The sequence below is a fragment of the Puma concolor genome, chromosome A3 (assembly GCF_028749965.1).
Source record: "Puma concolor isolate L17-30 chromosome A3, mPumCon1.1.hap2, whole genome shotgun sequence".
Taxonomy (NCBI): Eukaryota; Metazoa; Chordata; class Mammalia; order Carnivora; family Felidae; genus Puma; species Puma concolor.
In genome coordinates, this window is record NC_141669.1 from 36,052,508 (window position 1) to 36,073,119 (window position 20,612).

Sequence of the window (20,612 nt, forward strand, 5' to 3'; positions counted from 1 at the left end):
CTCGAATACACATATTGCCAGCTGTGTGACAGTTACTGGTAAAACAACGGGGTGAGAGATCCATTTTCCCCTTTCAGAAAGCCCTGGGTAACATAACTGACAGCTGGAGTGACCCCACTTTCCCCATCCTGTGCCCTAAGTCCTGCTCTTATGTTTCAAATTCACCAAAGAGTGAACCCGAGAAATCCTAGGCACCCAACCCTCAGACCCCAATAAAGGCAGAACCCCAGGTCAGCATCTTCTCTCCGTCTCTCTGCCCATGACCTATAAAGATTAGACAGAAACAAATGAACTTGAGAATAGGTAAACAATAGAAAAAAATCAATGAAACTAAGAGTTGGGTTATTAAAAAGTCAATGAAATTGGGGCGCCTGGGTGGCGCAGTCGGTTAAGCGTCCGACTTCAGCCAGGTCACGATCTCGCGGTCCGTGAGTTCGAGCCCCGCGTCAGGCTCTGGGCTGATGGCTCGGAGCCTGGAGCCTGTTTCCGATTCTGTGTCTCCCTCTCTCTCTGCCCCTCCCCCGTTTATGCTCTGTCTCTTTCTGTCCCAAAAATAAATAAAAACGTTGAAAAAAAAAATTAAAAAAAAAAAAAGTCAATGAAATTGACGGGGGAGACAGAGAAGGAAGAAACCGTACTATAAACCCACACACACAATTATAGTGGTGGTTAAATGGATATTACATCTGTAAAACTCACCGGACACTTGAAATGGGTGAATTTTATTTATGTAACGGATACTTCTTTATACAGTTAAAATCCCCAAAGTCCCAAAACTAGTCCTTTTAAAAGACTAGTAAAATTGGCAAACCTCTGGAAACACAAGCAAGAGAAAAAGAGACTATGGATAAGCATTTCCAGGAATGAAAAAGAAGACATAGCATAGTAAAACAGGGATTTTAAACAAAATACTGTAAAAATATTTGAACAACTTAATGGCAAAAAAAAAAAAAAAAATTTAGGGTCACCTATGTGGCTTAGCCGGTCAAGTGTCCTACTCTTGGTTTTGGTTCAGGTCATGATCTCACGGTTTTGTGAGTTCGAGCCCCGCATCAGTCTCTGTGCTGACAGTGCGAGGCCTTCTTGAGATTTTCTGTCTCCCTCTTTCTCTGCCCCTCCCCTGCTCACCCTCTGTCTCTCTCTCAAAAATAAATAAACTTAAAAAAATAAATAATTTTTTTTTTTTAGAAAAATGCAATTAAAAAATTTTAGAAATAGTGGGGTGCCTGGGTGACTCAGTAGGTTAAGCGTCCGACTTCAGCTCAGGTCATGATCTCACAGTTTGAGTTCAAGCCTGCATCGGGCTCCATGCTGACAGCTCAGAGCCTGGAGGCTGCTTAGGAGTCTGTCTCCCTCCCTCTCTCCACTCTGCCCTTCCCTTGCTCGCACTCTGTCTCTCTCTTAAAAATAAACATTAAAATTTTTTTTTTAATTTCAGAAATAGAAAAATCTAAATAAGAAAAAAAATAGAAGATCTGAATAGCCCCTAAAACCAACCAAGGTACACACTCCACACGTAATAAATCCAGTTAACTAGGTGAATGCAACTAAACATTCAAGGAACACAAACTCTTCCAGAAGTGGGAAAAATCATGAAATTGGATAATCCCAAGAATGCAAGTATTCTTTGACATTAGAAAATCTATCATTGTAACTTACTACATTGGGGTGCCTGGATGACTCAGTTGGTTGAGTTTAGCTCAGGTCATGATCCCAGAATTGTGGGATCGGGCCCCATGCTGGGCTCCACGCCGCGTCAGAGTCGGCTTGGGATTCTCTCTCTCTCCCTCTGCCCCTTTGCCCCACTAGTGCTCTCTCTCTTTAAAATAAAAAAATAAAAAAAATAATTATTTATTTATTTATTTATTAAAAAAAAATTTTTTTTTAACGTTTATTTATTTTTGGGACAGAGAGAGACAGAGCATGAACTGGGGAGGGGCAGAGAGAGAGGGAGACACAGAATCGGAAGCAGGCTCCAGGCTCTGAGCCATCAGCCCAGAGCCTGACGCGGGTCTCGAACTCACGGACCGTGAGATCGTGACCTGAGCTGAAGTCGGACGCTTAACCGACTGAGCCACCCAGGCGCCCCTAAAAAAAAACATTTTAAATAAAAATTAATTAAATAAGTAAATAAGTCATTTACCACCTTAAGAGATGAAAGGAAACCATATGATCATCTCAAAAGATGCAGACTTTACTACTGTTTAAGAAAACTTATTTTTTAAAAAAGATAAAAAGACACATTCCATCGTCATTTTTGACACATTGACATATTCATCGTCATTTTTATTGGGCTACACCATCATAAAGCATACATGATGGACATGTCACAAATGATTACATCAACAATACCTAATAGTTATGTAGCACTTGATAGCTTGCAAGTCACTTTGCATCCATTATCTATATAATCTAGCCACTCTGAAGGAGGTATTACATTTTTAAAAACATACAAATGAGGAAACAGATTTAAAAGGATGAAGTGATTTGTCCCAAATCCCAATGATTTTCATTCTTTATTTTGTTGGTTCTCTATGATATCCCGTGTTATGTACCAAATAAAAATGAACAGATATCTACAAATAGATAATACATAATAGAAAAACACCACCAAAATTCTTAAGTAAATTCTCCAGTGGTTTTTACATGCTCTTGGAACAAATATAAATAAAAAAATTAACCCTATAGTTTATATTCTTAGTCATATCTATCTTTCCTTCTGAAATTTGTAATCTACAATTAAATACTAGTGTTTCAACTTAAAAACTATAGTTCCCTAAAAGGTAGATGAAGCTTGCAGCCTGGTAGTTTCTACCTACCAACTTGCCAACTTACAGTTGAGGAACAAGTAAGCATTCCTCTTGGTCCTTAATCCTAACTGGTTGCAGATGACCTGTCTATACCACAAGGCTTTGACAACTTGACCTGTGATTTTGGTGTCAAATGAAAGGATGTCATGGGACATGTAGTAGTATTTTCCCCTATTTCTCTAGAGTATGGATATTATGTATAAAACCACATAAGATGATTCTGAAAGGTGGAGAGAGTACAGACTGGTCCTTCTTCAAGACCTGGAGAACAACACAGCACTGAGTTCCTTCGGTTGTGGTTTTTGTTTTGTTTTGTTTTGCTTCATTTATCCCAGATCAGATTCTGACGAAGCTGGCAACTGAGAAATGTCAATGGGCACAGGCCAAAAAGGGCCCAAGAAAAGTCTGTTCTTTCTAGACAAAGGAGGAGGAAAGGAATGGCCTAGCAAGACAGGCAATTTTTAGACCATACCCATCCTACTCCAGCCAAACACTAAAGACCAAATGGGGAGCCTACACTTCTACCCTCTCCGGTCTGTGATAGGCTCCTCACACATACCACATTGGTGTCAGAGAGGGTCAAGTCAGGGACAGAATTTTCAAAACCAACCCCTTCCCCATTCCACCCTGGCAGTGTCATTGGAGACACTGTGGGGAGAGTAGGCCTCCAATTCTACCCAGAGACAAGATATTTCTCCCCTTCTTTACTGGGTTGGTGTCAGTAGAGGCCTAGTGGGGAGTTGTAACTCCCACCCCTACCTAGCAGTAGTGAGGACCCCGATCCAGGTGTCAGTAGAGGCCGATGAACCTGCATTTCCAACACCAACTTATAGTAACAAGGCAGTCTCCCCTCAGCCCTTTCTTCACCAGAGCGGTGTCAGAGGAAGCCTGTCCAAACAGAAGCTTTGAACAGGATACAGAGTCTGGTAACACTCAAAATGTCCAGAGTTCAACTGAAAATCACCATCACCCACAGAACCAGGAAAATCTGCACTTGCAGAAGGTAACTCACAGATGCCAACACTGAAACGATACAGCTGCTAGAATTACCTGATAAATATTTGAAAACAGCCATCATAAAATGCCTCAATGGACAATTACAAACATGCTTGACACGCATTTTAAAAAGCCTCGGGAAAAAACAAAAACAAAAACACAGAATACAGAAAATCAAATGGAACAGAAAAATATACCTGAAATAAAACCCAGTGATGGACTCAACATCAGGCTGCAAGGGGCAGAGAAAGAATCAGTGAAGTTGAAGAGAGAAAATACCCAACCTGAAGAACAGAGAGAAAATTACTATGGGCTGAATTATATGTCAACCACTCCAAAACCACCAATTCATGTTGAAGCTCTAACCGCCCCCCACCCATGGGTGACTAGAGAAAGGGCTTTTAGAAGGTTGAGATTAAATGAGGTCGTAAGTATGGGGTCTTAAGCTGATAGGATTGGTAGCCCTGTGAGAACAGGAAGAGAGGATTCTTTCCACACCACATGCACGCACGGAGGAAAGGCTGTGAGGACATGGCAAAAAGATGGCCATCTACAAGCGAGGAAGAGAACCCTCTTACCAGAAACCAAATCAGCTGGCACCTTGGTCTTGGTCTTCCCAGCCTCTAGAACTATGAGAAATTAATTTCTGTTGAGCCCCCCAGTCTACAGTATTTTGTAATGGCACCCTCAAGCAGATTTGGGTACCTAGGAGAGGGGTGCTGCTCTAACAAATAACCTTAAAATGTGGACGCATCTTTGGAACTGGGTAACAGGTTGAGTCTGACGGTTTTGAGGTGCATACTAGAAATATGGATGTTAAAGCCCATTCTGATGAAATCTCAGAAATGAGGAACACATTACTGGACACTGGAAGGAAGGCAATCCTTGTGGTAAAGTGGCAAAGTACTGGGCTGAGCGGTGTTTTAGTGTTTTGTGGAAGGTACAGCTTGTGAGCAATGAAACTGGACGTTCAACATGGACTTCCAAGCAAAGTACTGAACGTGCAGCCTGGGTCCTCCTTCCTGCTTATCACAAAATATGAGAGGAGAGAGATGAACCGAAGAAGGAACTGTTAAGCAAAAACAAACAAAAAACAAAACCCTAGAACTTGGAGATTTGGAAAATTCTGTCCACCCGTATTGCAAAACTGAGAAAACTGGTTCGGAAGAGAACACTAAGGGTGTGGCTTAAACAACCACTTGAAAAAGAGATCATGGGTGTGACTCATGGGTGTGATTAAGTTCAGCCTTCTTCACAGAAGCCAGGAATAAAAATGGGATTATACCAACAGAAACACTGCCAGCTGGGACTAAAGGGACAGGAAAACTAGACAAATGGAGGAAGACTGGGACTTCTTAGATCCTACAGGACCAGACAATAGGGCTACTCAGCTAGACATGCTCTATGCTTCAAAAAAAGAATGACTCGAAAGCCAATTTCAGGATCATCAGTTTGAAACTACATCCTCAGTTTCAGAGGGTGAGGACATCACCTCCATTTGAACAGGCCAGATGGCCAACAACCAAAGTTTTGGAGGCAGGGATGTTCAGCAGGGCCTTGGTGGTGGGACTGCTGTACCAGTGGGCCCAGAAAGTGGGATCATGGCCTCAGTGGGTCTGGAAGGTGGGCCATCAAGTCAAAGAGCATTGTTCTCAAGACTTAAGACTCCATGGAGTTTGTCTTGCTATGTTTTGGACTTGCTAGAGACCTCTCACTCTTTCCTTCTTTCCTATTTCTCCCTTTTGAAATCACAATATCTATCATATGCCTGTCCCACATTCATATTTTGTAAACACATAACTTATCTGGTTTCACAGGTTCACAGCTGGACAAGAATTTTGCCTCAGGCTAAATTACACCTCAAGCCTCACACAGATCTGATTTACGTGATATTTAGGTAAGACTTCAGACTTGATGCTGGAATGAGTTAAGATCTGAGGGAATGCTGGGATAGAGCAAAGGTATTTTGCATGGTCATGAATTTGGGGGAGCCACGGGCAGAATGCTATGGACTGAATTGTGTGTCCCCCAAATTCATGTTGAAGTGCTCTCAATGTGACTGTATTTGGACACAGAGCTTTTCAGAGGTAATTAAGGTTAAATGAGGTCATAAGGCTGGGGTCCTAACCAGATAGGACTTAAACCTTTACAGGAAGAGAAAGAGAAAGATTTCTCTCACCTGTAAGCACAAAATAAACAGAAGAAGAAGAAGAAGAAGAAGAAGAAGAAGAAGAAGAAGAAGAAGAAGAAGAAGAAGAAAAGAAAGAAAGAAAGAAAGAAAGAAAGAAAGAAAGAAAGAAAAAAAAAAAAGGAAAAAAAGGGAAAAAAAGGCTTGACACGGCAAGAACATGGCCTTCTGCAATCCAGGAAGAGAGCCCTCACCAGAAGCCAAAGCTGACACCTTGATCTTGGACTTCCCAGCCTCCAAAACTGAAAAATTCTGTTGTTTGAGCCACCCAGTCTATGGTGTTTTGTTATGGTAGCCTGAGAAGAGTGAGATAAAACATACTGGGGGGAAAAAGGAAGAAAAACAGAGCCTCAGGAACCTTCGGAACTACAATCAAAGATCTAACATTCATGTCATCAGGGTCCTGGAAGGAGAGAAGGAGTGAGGGCCAAAAAATGTATTCAAATAAATGAGGGCTAAATGTTCCCCAAATATGGCAAAAGACATAAACCTACAGATTGAAGTTCATAAAACAGGATAAACTCAAAGAAATCCACATCAAGACACACAAACTTGTGAAAACTAAAAACACAGTACTCAAAATGTGTGCAATGACAACCTTTGAAGTTTCAATGAAAAAAATATATATACAAAGACATCGTCTGCTTCTACGCAAGAGTAAAATGGTGAAAGGTAAGTATTTTGGAGTCTTTTCAAGTCTTTCACAATCCAATACGCAGTGTCAGTTCAGGTCTACAACTAAATTTTACTATGGTATGAATAAGCCTAAAGTACTAACTACAGACAATTGAGGTAACATCTTTATAAATAAGCACATTCTCAGGGAACTTAGCTTAAAATAGGTAGCTTAAAATAGACTGAAAACATCAAAGGTCCCTGCTGTACTTTCTAGGCTGTCAGTCTTGACCCTTGGAGTTAGCGCGATTCTTAGCAGGCAGCAAATCAACAAGCAAGATCTCAAAGACAGAAAGTGCAGAAGCAGACTGCCAGGCCAGTGTTCCTTGGCTTCAGGGTAGAAACTGCAACTGACCAACTGATGAATATTTCCCCAGTTGGGAGCACTCGTTTGAGCAGTTATCTCAATCAACATTTCTTGAGTTCATTCCCCCGGTTCTCTTTCTCTCTCCTTCCCATCTACCTCCTAAGTGCCCTTGTACTTGAGCCTAAGGACAACTTCCCTTTCACCTCCACTCTCAACCCTGGACAAACTCATTGTGAATTCTCAATCTCTTATTTCTGCCTCTGCAACTTCCCTAAAGAACCACTCATCTCTTTAAAACTCCATCTCCTTAGCATTAAGAGACGACCCAGCCCAGACAAGATGTCTTCTTTCCATCATCGCACACCCTGTTTCTCTCTCAAGGATTTGGAAGCTTACATACACATTAGGGTGCTGGAAATAATCTTCCTCTTTCCCCAGGGAAATTCAAAGTCCTCTGTTGCACTGAAAAAAATGTAAAACTCCTCCTTCACATTCTAAGTAAGCTATGTCCCACGTCAACAATGACTTCTCAATTAATATCTTGTTTGTAACACATTCTTAAACTCCTTTGTAGCGCTCACACCACGTTTAGTAAATGTTCAATAAAAATCTTCCAAATGTACCACATTTACATAGTCTTTATCCAGTATGAATTCTCTTTTGCTGGCCAAAGGCTGAATGCTCACTAAAGGCTTTTCCGTATTCTTTGGTTTTCCCTCCAGCATGAGTTTTCTGATGTTGAGAAAGGGATGAACTCTGGCTGAAAGCTTTTCCACATTCCTTACACTTATAGGGTTTTTCTCCAGTGTGAGTTTTCTGATGCTTTGTAAGAGATGAGCTCTGGCTGAAAGCTTTTCCACAGTCCTTACACTTGTAAGGTTTCTCTCCAGTGTGTGTTCTCTGATGACGAATGAGGGCTGAGCGGTCACTGAAGGCTTTGGCACAATCATTGCATTTATAGGGTTTCTCCCCAGTGTGAGTTCTCTGGTGTTGAGTCAGGGCTGAACAGTAGCCAAAGGCTTTCCCACACTCATTACACTCATAAGGCCTCTCCCCAGTATGAGTTCTCTGGTGCTGAATAAGGCCTGATCGATCGCTAAAGGCTTTCCCACATTCATTACACTTATAGGGTTTCTCTCCAGTGTGAATGACCTGATGCTGGGTAAGGAATGTGCTTTGGCTAAAGGCCTTCCCACATTCATTACACTCATAAGGTTTCTCTCCAGTATGAATTCGCTGATGTTGAGTGAGGTATGAGCTCTGATTAAAGGCCTTCCCACATTCATTGCATTCATAGGGTTTCTCTCCAGTATGAATTATATGATGCCGAATAAGGGCAGAGCGGTGACTGAAGGCTTTCCCACATTCATGACACTCGTAGGGTTTCTCTCCAGTATGAATTCTCTGGTGTAGAGTAAGATGTATACTCTGGCTAAAAGCTTTACCACATTCATTACATTCGTAGGGTTTTTCTCCTGTGTGAATTCTCTGATGCAAGACAAAAGCTGAGTAGTAACTAAAGGCTTTCTCACACTCATTACACTGCCAAGGTTTCTTTTCTGCACAAACTTTCTCGTGCCTCATTAGATCTGAATTTTGTTTTACGTTCTTTTTAAATGAATCACAGTTATGTAGTCTCTCTCCTTGCTGTTGAACAAGTAATGACCTTCGACTAAAACTTCTCCCAAATTCATGACACTGGTAACTTCTCTCCCCAGAAGATTTCTTCTGAGTGACAACCTCCTGTATTAAATGTTTCTCATGGTTTTCCTGCTGACTCTCTGAAGAGTCCTCGTATTCACTGGAACTTTCCTTTGGAAATCTTGCTATTAACACCCCAGGGGCTGATTCTTCTTCAGAAATATCCTGCTCTGGAGTTAGGTCCTTACTCTCTGGTCTTGTCTCCCAGTCTGAAAGAAACAAGAATACACATGTACCATTTCCTACACAGGAAAGAAAAATATTTGATGTGGTAGGAAAATAATGAAAAACAAAGCAATGAAAAAATGCTTACAGGGAACACAGGAACTCGAAAGCTCTCAAAAATAGCTTTGCAATCTTGAGAGAACATGAGAAAACAAAGATGGGGGGGCAAAGAAGTTCAGCTGCACAAAAGGGAGACAGTGAGCAGGTACTCAAAATTCCTCTACCTAGTAGGGTAGGAGATGAGAAAGAATAACAGAGAAGAAGACTAAACAGAGGTGATGTGGGGAAATGGCAGATAAGATTTTAGAAACCGGGTGTGGCAGAGACAGAGAAGACAGTCTTTCAGGGATTGCCCCCTATTACCCCCTCACTGGAGCTTCTGTGCTTCGTGCTTTGAGAATAGCCATCAGTAGCTGATCTCCTTGCCACCAATCCTTCCCCATCCTAGTATTTCCCAATCACTGCTAACAGACTAACCTTCAAAACTGTCGCTGTTAAACAAAAATCTCTGGTGGTTCTGTTGCCTCAAGATGAGACACAGATTCTCTAAGCTAGCATTCAAAGTGGTCCAGATCGACAAATTTACACCATCACAAAGCTTGGTGATTAAGAAGTAACTGATTGGGGTGCCTGGGTGGCTCAGTCAGTTAAGCGTCTGACCTCAGCTCAGGTCATGATCTCACAGTCTGTGGGTTCGAGCCCTGCGTCGGGCTCTGTGCTGACAGCTCAGAGCCTGGAGCCTGCTTGGGATTCTGTATCTCCTCTCTGTTCCTCCCCCGCTTACACACTGTCTCTTTCTCTCTCTCTTTCTCAGAAATAAAGATTAAAAAAAAAGAAGTAACTGATCACCTTTGATTGCCCAATAACAACAAACTATAAACAATTAAATGGAATGAAGTTTAAAAAAAAAAAAATGAGGGGCGCCTGGGTGGCTCAGTCAGTTAAGCGTCCAACTTTTGATTTCAGCTTAGGTCATGATCTCGTGGTTTGTAAGTTCCAGCCCCGCGTCGGGCTCTGCACTGACAGTGCAGAGCCTGCTTGGGATTCTCTCTCCCTCTCTGTCTAACCCTCCCCTGATCACATGCTCTTGCTCTCCCTCTTTCTCTCTCTCTCTCAAAATAAATAAATAAACTTAAAAATATATACGTTTAAAAAAATGAGCAGCATGTAGGGAGGAGAAGGCCAAATCTCTACATGCTCAGATTGGTCCCAACTTGTCAGGATACCCGCTCCAAATCCTAGGCTTCTGAGTAAGAATTTTGGGATTAAAGTTAAAAATGCTAAAAATGTTTACTTTCAGGCTTAAACGGTCTTTAATTTCTATTCCAACCATGACTCTACATAAAATAAATCAATATAGGGGCACCTGAGTGGCTCAGTCGGTTGGGCGTCTGACTTCAGCTCAGGTCATGATCTCGCAGTCTGTGAGTTCTAGCCCCGCGTCGGCCCTGTGCTGACAGCTTGGAGCCTGGAACCTGCTTCGGATTCTGTGTCTCCCTCTCTCTCTCTGCCCCTCCCCCGCTTATGCTCTGTCTCTCTCACTCTCAAAAATAAACAACTGTTAAAAAAATTTTATTAAAGGGGTGCCTGGGTGGCTCAGTCAGTTGAGCTTCTGACTTAGGCTCAGGTCATGATCTCACGGTCTGTGAATTCAAGTCCCGCGTCGGGCTCTGTGCTGACAGCTTGGAGCCTGGAGCCTGCTTCAGATTCTGTGTCTCCCTCTCTCTCTGACCCTCCCCCGTTCATGCTCTGTCTCTCTCTGTCTCAAAAATAAATTTAAAAAAAAGTTAAAAAAAATTAAAAAAAAGATTAAAAAAAAAATAAATAAATAAATAAACATTAAAAAAATAACAATAAAATAACTAAAAAAATAAAGTAAATCAATATAATACAATGTTGTGAGCTACACATCATAATCAGGGAAGTGCCTGGGATTTTAAAAAGCAAGTAGACAGAAATAAGTTAAAGGCAAATGGACTTTCAGCTAAGGGGAGTGGAGGAATTAAATCCCAAATATTTGGAGAACACACAGTTGGCGGAAGAAAATAAGAGACTGCTTGTCTGGTGTTAAGGGTTCGAGTTGGAGAATACAGAAGATAAAACGGTTAGGCAGGTAGTAACAAAAGCTTTAGAAGCAGGTAGAATAATACAGAACTGGCAGAGTGGGGAATCTAGTAGTGATATGCTGCGTCAGTTAGATAAGGATAAGACCAAAGGAAGTAAAACTAGCTGGCAGTCTATTGCAGTATCTAGTTGGATAGAAATGATCAGGTCAAATTCATGGTATCTATCACAAAAAAGTTACCAGGACTTAATAGTTATCATTTACTTAGCATTTAGCTAGGTACTAGCTGAAGCGTTTCTCTTGGATTACTTCATTTGATCCTCACAGCAAATCTAGGAGTTAAGTGCGATCATTATCCCCATTTTATAGCTGGGGAATTTGAGTCACAGAGAGGATAATTCACTTGTTAAAGGTCACAGGGCTAGTAAGTAGTTGAGACCGGCTTTGAACAAATTGGTTTCAAAATCTGCACTCAACCACTGTAATATGCTGTGTCCACTTACATAGAGAGAAAGGCAAGGGGAAACTCAGAGATTGATTTTTAGTCAATCTGTGACAATCTGGTCTGAGACAAAAAGTCACCTTATCCTGCAGAGATAAAAAATATATGAAAAAGCCTAGTTTAGAACCTAACACCCAAACATATAATTAACAAATATTAAAACGTTGATTTCATGGGAATGCAAGCTGGTGCAGCCACTCTGGAAAACAGTGTGGAGGTTCCTCAAAAAACTAAAAACAGAACTACCCTATGACCCAGCAATTGCACTACTAGGTATTTATCCAAGGGATACAGGTGTGCTGTTTCGAAGGGACACATGCACCCCCATGTTTATAGCAGCACTATCAACAATAGCCAAAGTATGGAAAGAGCCCAAATGTCCATCAATGGATGAATAAAGAAGATGTGGTATATATATATATATATATATATATATATATATATATATACACATACATACAATGGAGTATTACTCGACAACCAAAAAGAATGAAATCTTGCCATTTCCAACTACGTGGATGGAACTGGAGGGTATTATGCTAAGTAAAATTAGTCAGTCAGAGAAAGACAAATATCATATGACTTCACTCATAAGAGGACTTTAAGAGACAAAACAGATGAACATAAGGGAAGGGAAGCAAAAATAATATAAAAACAGGGAGGGGGACAAAACAGAAGAGACTCATAAATATGGAGAACAAACAGAGGGTTACTAGAGGAGGTGTGGGAGGGGGGATGGGCTAAATGGGTAAGGGGCACTAAGGAATCTACTCCTGAAATCATTGTTGCACTATATGCTAACTAATTTGGATGTAAATTTAAAAAATAAAATAAAAATAAAAGACCTAAAAAAAAAAAAAAAATCATGCTTAGTGAATTTTCAGGATACAATTATCCCCAGGTAGGAAATAAATATGGTTTCAATGGTGACTCATCAAAAAAAAAAATGGTTGATTTCATTGTACCTTATTTGGGTAAAAGAATTGGTTTGAAAGGGTGGAAAGTATTACTTTCTAAAAAAAAATTTTTTTTTAAATTATGAATTTTAATAGATGACCATCCACAGAGCTGGAATGTGGCATGGGAGAAAGGGACTTCACTTCAACTTTTTCACGGGTCTAATGAAATCTGGAAAGGCTCCTCCACAAGCACTTTGAAGATGCTTTGGTCCATTTGATCCCAATGACCATCTGGGTTTTATGTCCTCACTCACCTGAAAGAGGTGCTTTTGAGACTTCTCTCTCCAGCTCCTTTCCGCACTCCAAAGGAGAGATCGCATCGGGCTTGGAAATTGGAAGCCCTGCTCATGGGAAAAGAAAAATTAGTTTGGTCAAGAGTTCGGTGAGAGACAGCATAAGAGAAAGAAAGAGAGAGGCTGGTTTTGGATTTCTCCCTCAATGGTGCTTAAAAGAAGGGAGGAAGAGGATATGGGGTCTATCTGAGCAGAACAACTGAGTCTCTATTAAAAGAATAGCTCTCTCTATTAAAAGAATAAGCATCCATTTCTTAAGAGGTATCTTCACTAGAATTTCATCTCAACATCCTTGGTCATGGAGTAGAGAAGAAGGATGCTACCACCTAGGCAAATATAATCAAAAGGTGTCCACCTTTAACTGTGGGAGGGTTAAACGTATATCCAGAAACAAAAGTAGACATTGCCTGTCTCAGGACTTACACGACGATGAAGAATCCTTGAATCTAAGAACCTCAGAACTCCTAGGAACTAAGGAAGCAAAGAAACCACACTGGGTAAGTTCAAAGTGGAGGAGGGAGCTGTCCTTACCCAGCAAGACCAGATTCCTGTGCTTCTCAGGCACATCTCCCTGAGGAGGGTTCAGCTGCTTCCACTGGGTGAGAGCCTCGGCCATATCCCTGATTACCAATGACTCCTGAAAAAGCAAACACACCAGTGCTCACCAAGGGATCTTCCAGAAGCCTCTGAGAAGCACTCAGAGCAGAAAGAGAGGATGGACACGAGGGTTAGACAAAATGACGTCTAACATCCCTTCCAACAGTAAGATTCTCTGGTGTATCTGTAGCCACAGACTCACTCCTTGCCTCAATGTATCAGAATTGCATGTAACCGGAAAGAAGGAAGGAACCTTCATTGTAAAATCTGAAGGCACCAAGTCATTAGTTTATGCATTGGTAAATTAATTATAGAACTACAGACATCGTTACCATTTAGACATGGGAAAGTGGAGAAAATATAATTATGAGTTAACTATGTTCTTTGTGATATGGTTTTAAAATATAAGGGGTTCAAGAAATAGGAAATAGTTTTCTCTCTAATTCTCCTTTGAGAACACAATCAGTCCAATACGTATTAAAAATTAAGATGTTTGCTACACGTCACAGAATATGTATTTATTTGTAAAACAGTGTCTCAAGCCCAAAGTATGAAAGTTCCTAACGTGTTCTCACCATTTCTCATAGTGGCCCTGATCAATCTGATAGCCCCGTCCTTTGCTCCATCTACTTTCTAACCTATCTTACACGACTCCCCCCATGTTCCCTGTGTTCCAGTTGGTGGCTGCCTTTCAGCTGCTTGAAATGTGTGCCACGCTCCCTTTTACCCCTTTCTACATGCTGCTTCCTGTTCTTGAATGTTCTCCCCCATCTGATCCTTTCAGCTATTTAAAAAAAAATTTTTTTTAATGCTTATTTATTTTTGAGAGAGACAGAGAGACAGAGCGTGAGCAGGGGAGGTACACAGAGAGAGAGGGAGACACAGAATCCCCAGCAGGCTCCAGGCTCCGAGCTGTAAGCACAGAGCCTGACGTGGGGCCTTTCAGCTATTTTAATCCTACTCACACTTCAGATCTCAGCTCAGGTGTTACCTCCTCAGAGAAGCCTTCCCTGGGCTTGTAGGGTTGTAGCACCAAGTTCACTTCTCTTGGGTTTTGCACACACTGAGGGGAGTTTGTGATTAATGTCTGTCTCTCTCATTAGACAGTGAGCTCCATGAGAACAGAGGCTAACCGGGTCCAATTTTGCTCACTGAAGCAACCCTAGTTATCTGGCACAGCGCAGGAACACTAAGTATGTGTCAAACAGCTGAATGAAGGAAGGAACACAGGAAGTTTGCATGGGATGTTCTATAAAAGTGTGCATGGGAGGGGCACCTGGGTGGCTCGATTAAGCATCTGACTCTTGATTTCAACTCAGGTCATGATCTCACAGTTCATAAGTTTAAGCCCCACATCAGGCTCTGTGCTGATAGTGTGGAGCCTGCTTGGGATTCTCTGTCTCCCTCTCTCTCTCTGCCCCTCCCCCACTCACTCTCGCTCAAAAAAAAAATATGCGTGGGAACAGAGATGGAGAGGGGAACAGAACATATCATACATTGAAAACACTGCAGGAGGGCAAACCTAACCTTGATCTAGATGGCAGGCACACAGTTCAGACTGTCTACTAAAATGTAGGGAAAGGGAACAGAGTGGGTAATGGTCCTCTGAATCTATAGCTGAATCGATTTCCTGATAAGACAGATGTCTAATAATTTTTCTAATTCTACACGAAAAAAACTTTCTGTACAACTTGAACTGTGATACATTAAAACAGACCAGTCTCTGGGATGCTAGCAAATGAAACAGTCTTGTCTTGCTTTGAACCACCACTTTTGCCATAGCTCCCTGAGCACATAAATGAATATACTGGGTGATTTTGCTTGTAGTCAGCATTCTAACGTTTATGACACAGCCCTCTAAAACAACTGGTAAAATAATTCGCATAATAAAATAAAGTTAAAAGAACTACCTACTTGGAAAATCCCCTGCTCGAATTTCCCACATTTCATGACCTGAGCTAAAGTCTGAGGCTTCACAGACTGAGCCACCCAGTTGCCTCTATTTAAGTTTCTGGTCCATTAAGACCGTATGCCTCAGGAGTGATCACACAGCAATACAATTTTTATGGTCTTCTCTCTTTACAAACAATGCTAACAGTAACAGACTAACTGGCATTCCTTTTATTTTTTTAATTTTTTTTTCAACGTTTTTTATTTATTTTTGGGACAGAGAGAGACAGAGCATGAATGGGGGAGGGGCAGAGACAGAGGGAGACACAGAATCGGAAACAGGCTCCAGGCTCCGAGCCATCAGCCCAGAGCCTGACGCGGGGCTCGAACTCACGGACCGCGAGATTGTGACCTGGCTGAAGTCGGACGCTTAACCGACTGCGCCACCCAGGCGCCCCCTGGCATTCCTTTTAGACTTCAGTTCCCTGAGAGAACCGCAGCAGTCAAACTCGTTTATGGAGTTGCTGCCCTGCGCGCATGTGCTGGAGTTGGAAGACACAGGAAGATCAACCGGAAACTGTCCAGCAGATGCTACTTTCTCCCCCCTCCCCTTTTTTTTTTTTAATTTTTTTTTTTCAATGTTTATTTATTTTTGGGACAGAGAGAGACAGAGCATGAACGGGGGAGGGGCAGAGAGAGAGGGAGACACAGAATCAGAAACAGGCTCCAGGCTCTGAGCCATCAGCCCAGAGCCTGACGCGGGCTCGAACTCACGGACCGTGAGATCATGACCTGGCTGAAGTCGGACGCTTAACCGACTGTGCCACCCAGGCGCCCCTCTCTCCCCTTTTTTCTGAAAGAGATCTACAGATTCAGATCAGAGTCCCAAGTATTTCACAGTGCGCTGTGAGGCAGGTCTGAAGTTGTCAAACAGTCCCAGTGCCTTTCCCACAGAGTCTGCCATTGTCTCATCATCCAAGGCCAGATCCAGCAGAAGCATCTTGACTAACTTCCCTTCAATCGGAGGGAGACGTGTTTCATCTTGCCGGGCCTCTACAAACTTTCGTGGGGCTTTATTTACCTTTGGAATGAGACCCAGTGTAGGTTTTCTTGCAGTCTGGCTAGGGACCTAAGCTTCCCTTACCACACTTCAGGTCACTCTACAGTGACACACATAGCCTTCGAAGACCTCCAACTCACTTATAGACTTTTGGCCAAAGCCAAAGCAATACAGAATAATTCTGTATTCTATTCTCTAATTACCTACTCTCATATTTTCCAAAGTGCAGTTTTTATCCCGGTATTTTTTATCCCAAGTTCTCTAGAGGATGGGGGGGGGGGGGGGGGGGGAAGGAAAACCTCTTCCAAGGCCTTTTAGGACTTGTCTGTACCAGTCATTTCTGTATGAAATGACTTTCATTTTTGCTGATTAGCTATCTTTTTTTTTTTTTTTTTAATCTCTATCTTATTTCCTCAGTAAATTTCATGAGGCAGGGAAACTGGCTTTTATCACTTTGCATCTGACCATGAGGCCAATGACAGTACTGAAGAGCTAGTAAGAGTGAATCGAGTACTAAGTGGATCAAGGAGTAATGCTGAAAGGAAAGTTCTGCACAAGTAAGGAGCATTTACTGTCAGGCTCGTCACTCATCATTTTATCAGGATGAACCCAGTGGTTTAGGAATCAGGGCTGAGCGATTCCATAACAATGGCAGAAACTGTATTCCTGTTCTGAGAACAAAAGAAAAAAAAGAAAACTAAACCCACCTGGGATGCAGCGGTCAGCAACACAGTGATCATGCCATTTTCTTTAGGGTTTTCAGCACCGGGAAGGTCTGAGTCCTCAGAAAGTGACCCTACAAGTGGAGATAGGAGCCATGACGATTACTCTTGCCTTGCAGTAAACTTGCAGAAACTTCCATACACGGCTACTTGTCACCTAAGAAAAGTCAACACAGGAAATCAAGGCACAATCCCGCAACATCCCTGAATCAAGACAAACACGACCTCCCATTCCTCCTACCCTCTGCCCTTAAATTCTAGTAGAACTCTGCAGTGAACATCTAGACACATAAATTAAATACATTATTTCTATCTATCATCTGCTGAATGACAAAGTAATACTCAAGAGTCTGTCCATCCGTTCCTCATTTAATGGCTCATTCCTGTCCTATTCCAGAATCACAGGATGAAGGAAGACCAGTTAAATTCCTTTTGAACACTGGGTTTTCAGATATAATACTGGCATTCTTAGAAAAGCGATGAGTCTTATGGGGGGAAAAAAATCCAGTCTTCTAAACAAATCCTGTGACTTCTAGAAACCTCACTTTCTGCATCTGCAAATGGGTACAACAATCTTCTTCCTACCACCTTACAGGGTTCCTGTGAGGACAAAACGAAGTCATTATCAAAAGCCAAATTGTCAGGGTGCCTGGGTGGCTCAGTCGGTTAAGCGGCCGACTTCGGCTCAGGTCATGATCTTGCGGTCCGTGGGTTCGAGCCCCGCGTCGGGCTCTGTGCTGACAGCTCAGAGCCTGGAGCCTGTTTCAGATTCTGTGTCTCCCTCTCTCTGACCCTCCCCCGTTCATGCTCTGTCTCTCTCTGTCTCAAAAATAAATAAACATTTAAAAAAAAAATTAAAAAAAAAAAAGCCAAATTGTCAAATATGGTGAGCTGGGGGACAAGGGAGGCACACATCATCCTAAAGACGCGCAGGGCAATGGGGTAGCGGGCTCTCCCTCAAAACCCTAACGGGAAACCAACCAGTTGGAAAGGGCTGTCGTCTCACAGAGAAGAGGTGATGCTTCTCCTTCCAGAGCCTGCCCCAGCCAGAGGGCAGCCTTTCCCTTCTTTTCTCTCCAGCAGGCTCTGCGGCTGCATCCCTCCGAAAGTCTCACCTCTGCCCCCAGGCTCCATGGAGACTCCCTCCCCTGGCCCGCGCAGGCGACGACGGCCGCGGAAGAAGGGCGCAGCGAACGCGCGAGGGACCCCGGGGGTCCGCCGCTCTGGTGCACTCAGAGGCCCGGGAACGCGCGCGCGACCCTCGCAGGGCAGCCTGGCGCCACCCCGGGGCCCTCCCGCCGCCCTCCTTCCGTCCACTCAGACTTGGAAGGATCCGCGCTTAGGCCTCCTCGACCCCAGGTTCGACCTCCCGCACCACGCAGAAGCAGCCCCGGCCTAGCAACAAAGGCATCTAAGAGCCGGCCGGGCCAAGTTGAGCCGGCCCGATCTCGAGGCTGAACTACGACTCCCAGAATCCTCCGCGGGGCGCGGCCTACGTCACCGGTGGCCGCTTCCCAGAGGACTCTGCGGGATGTTGGCCAGGCGGCCCTCCCCACTCCGGGCCGGCACTGTACCGAAGTCGCGCACTTATTGGGTCGCCGAGAGAGTCAGGCCCCTGAGAAACCCCTCCAAGCGTGTTAGGCTCTCCTTCTTGGATGCGGACGCTGGGCCCAGGCTCAGAAGATGTATTCGGCCGCACTAACTCCCGCCTCGCAGAGGACGTTCACTGCCCCGCAACTGTGACGAGCCAAGGGCGCCACCCCCGACCTACCCTGGATTCCCTCTCTACCGGCGGTGCTCCCTCGGGAGGGGAGGCAGCCGCATCGCTTCCTTTCTGCGCCCATTATCCGCCCATTGTGGCGGGAACAGAGATGATATAAAGTGACCGCAGCCTCTAAACCAGTGGTTCTCAAACTGTACCATGACCACCTGGAAGTCTTGTTAAAACAGTGCTAAACTCAACCCTTATTCAGGAATCTGGAGTGGGACCTGAGCATTTGCATTCCTAACAAGTTCTCAAGGGATGCTGAAGCTGCTCATTTGGAAACCAACTAAATGTTGGAATCCCTGGACCACTCTTCTTTTTCTGTGAACACTTCTCAGTAATCTTGTTCAATCTAGATGTTCTAAATACCATCCAAATGTGATCAACTCCCAATTTATATCTCCAGCATGGGTTTCTCCTCTGACCTTGAGCTGTCTGTCTCCTCAACTCCTTACTTGTTTAATGAATATCTCTAGTATAGGACGTTCAAAACTGAATTTTTGAGATCCTTCCTCCCCCAATGCCGTAACTCTTACTCCCACAGTTTTCCCTACTTCAGTAAATGGCAACTCGTCCTTCTAGTTGCTCAGTTCAAACACCTTGTGGTCATCCTTCTCTTTATCACACAACCCACGTCCAGTTCCTCTGCAAATCCTGTTGGCTGTACTCTCAAAATACATACAGAATCTGACCACTTCTCACCACCTCCAGTGCTGCCACCCTGGTCTAAGCACCCATCATCTGTTGCCTGGATCACTACAAATGCCTGCCAACTGGTCTCACTCCTACTCTTGCCCTGTTTATCCTATTCTCAACACACTTGCTCTCCTATCTCCAAACAAAGCCAAAGTCCTTACAATGGCCCACAGAGCCCTTCAAGATCTCCATCATCCACACTAACTCTCTGATCTCATCTTCTTCCACTTTCCCCTTATTTGTTCCGCTGCAGCCAGACTGGCCTGCCATTCTTCAATTGAGTGAAGCATGCTTCCACTATGGAGCCTTTGTGCTTGTTCCTCTGCCTGGATAGACACCCTGGGTAGATACCCCCAGGTATCCACAGAGCTTGCTCTCTCACCTCCAGACCTTTTCCATAGCACTTTTCTATTTCTAACATGTAATTAATTTTGTTCATTGGGGGTGTCTTCCAACACTACAGATTAAACTCCATGGGAGGAGTATCCCAGAGTATTTACTGCTACTTAGATAAACAGTAACTGAGTATATTCTCTGTACTTGTAGAGAAGGTACAAATGCCCGAAACTAATACTGCCCTTGTTGCTTTTCTTGGCTTTCATTTGGGATGATTTTGGAAAACTTGGACGTCCTTTGTAACCCTCCTTTATTTACAGAGGCCCTACTTTAAAGTTTTGGGGATTTTTTTTTGTTAGAATTGGGGAGGGGCAGAGAGAGCGGGGGGGGGGCGGGGGGAAGAGAGGGAGAATCCCAAACAGGCTCCCTGCTGTCACCATGGAACCCCAACTGGGGCTCAATCTCACGAACCATGAAATCATGACCCGAGCAGAAATCAAGAGTCAGATGCTTTAGTGACTGAGCCACCCAGGTGCCCCCAGAGGCCCTACTTTAGAAATAAGGTAGCCCTAGACACTACCAGCTGGCCCAAGCACATAAATTGGTGTCCCACAGTAGAGTGGAGCTGGAACACTCCACTCTATTTTTTTAAGATAAAAATCCCCAGTGAGTCCCCATTGTCTCTTAAGGGTAGATGGTCCTTGAGTTTTCCTAAATTTACCGAGGGCTTCTGTTTCCCTTTAGTCTGTGTTTGCCACAACATCCCACCAGGAACGTATCTTTGCATTCCTTAAGAAGCTGCCTTTAAAGGCCATTTACTTTGAT

The 20,612-nt window shown here is 43.4% G+C and overlaps 1 protein-coding gene across 1 annotated transcript; it reads right to left on the reverse strand.

Moving 5' to 3' along the window:
• Positions 1-6,578: 6,578 nt before the first annotated feature.
• On the reverse strand, positions 6,579-20,172 carry ZNF892 (zinc finger protein 892). The gene is made up of 5 exons (XM_086700508.1): positions 18,106-20,172; positions 16,976-17,064; positions 13,253-13,358; positions 12,683-12,769; positions 6,579-8,886 (listed from the first exon to the last, which is right to left on the reverse strand). Exons 1-5 carry the CDS (start codon positions 18,122-18,124, stop codon positions 7,616-7,618), a joined length of 1,572 nt encoding a protein of 523 aa, XP_086556634.1. The 5' UTR covers positions 18,125-20,172; the 3' UTR covers positions 6,579-7,615.
• Positions 20,173-20,612: the final 440 nt, after the last annotated feature.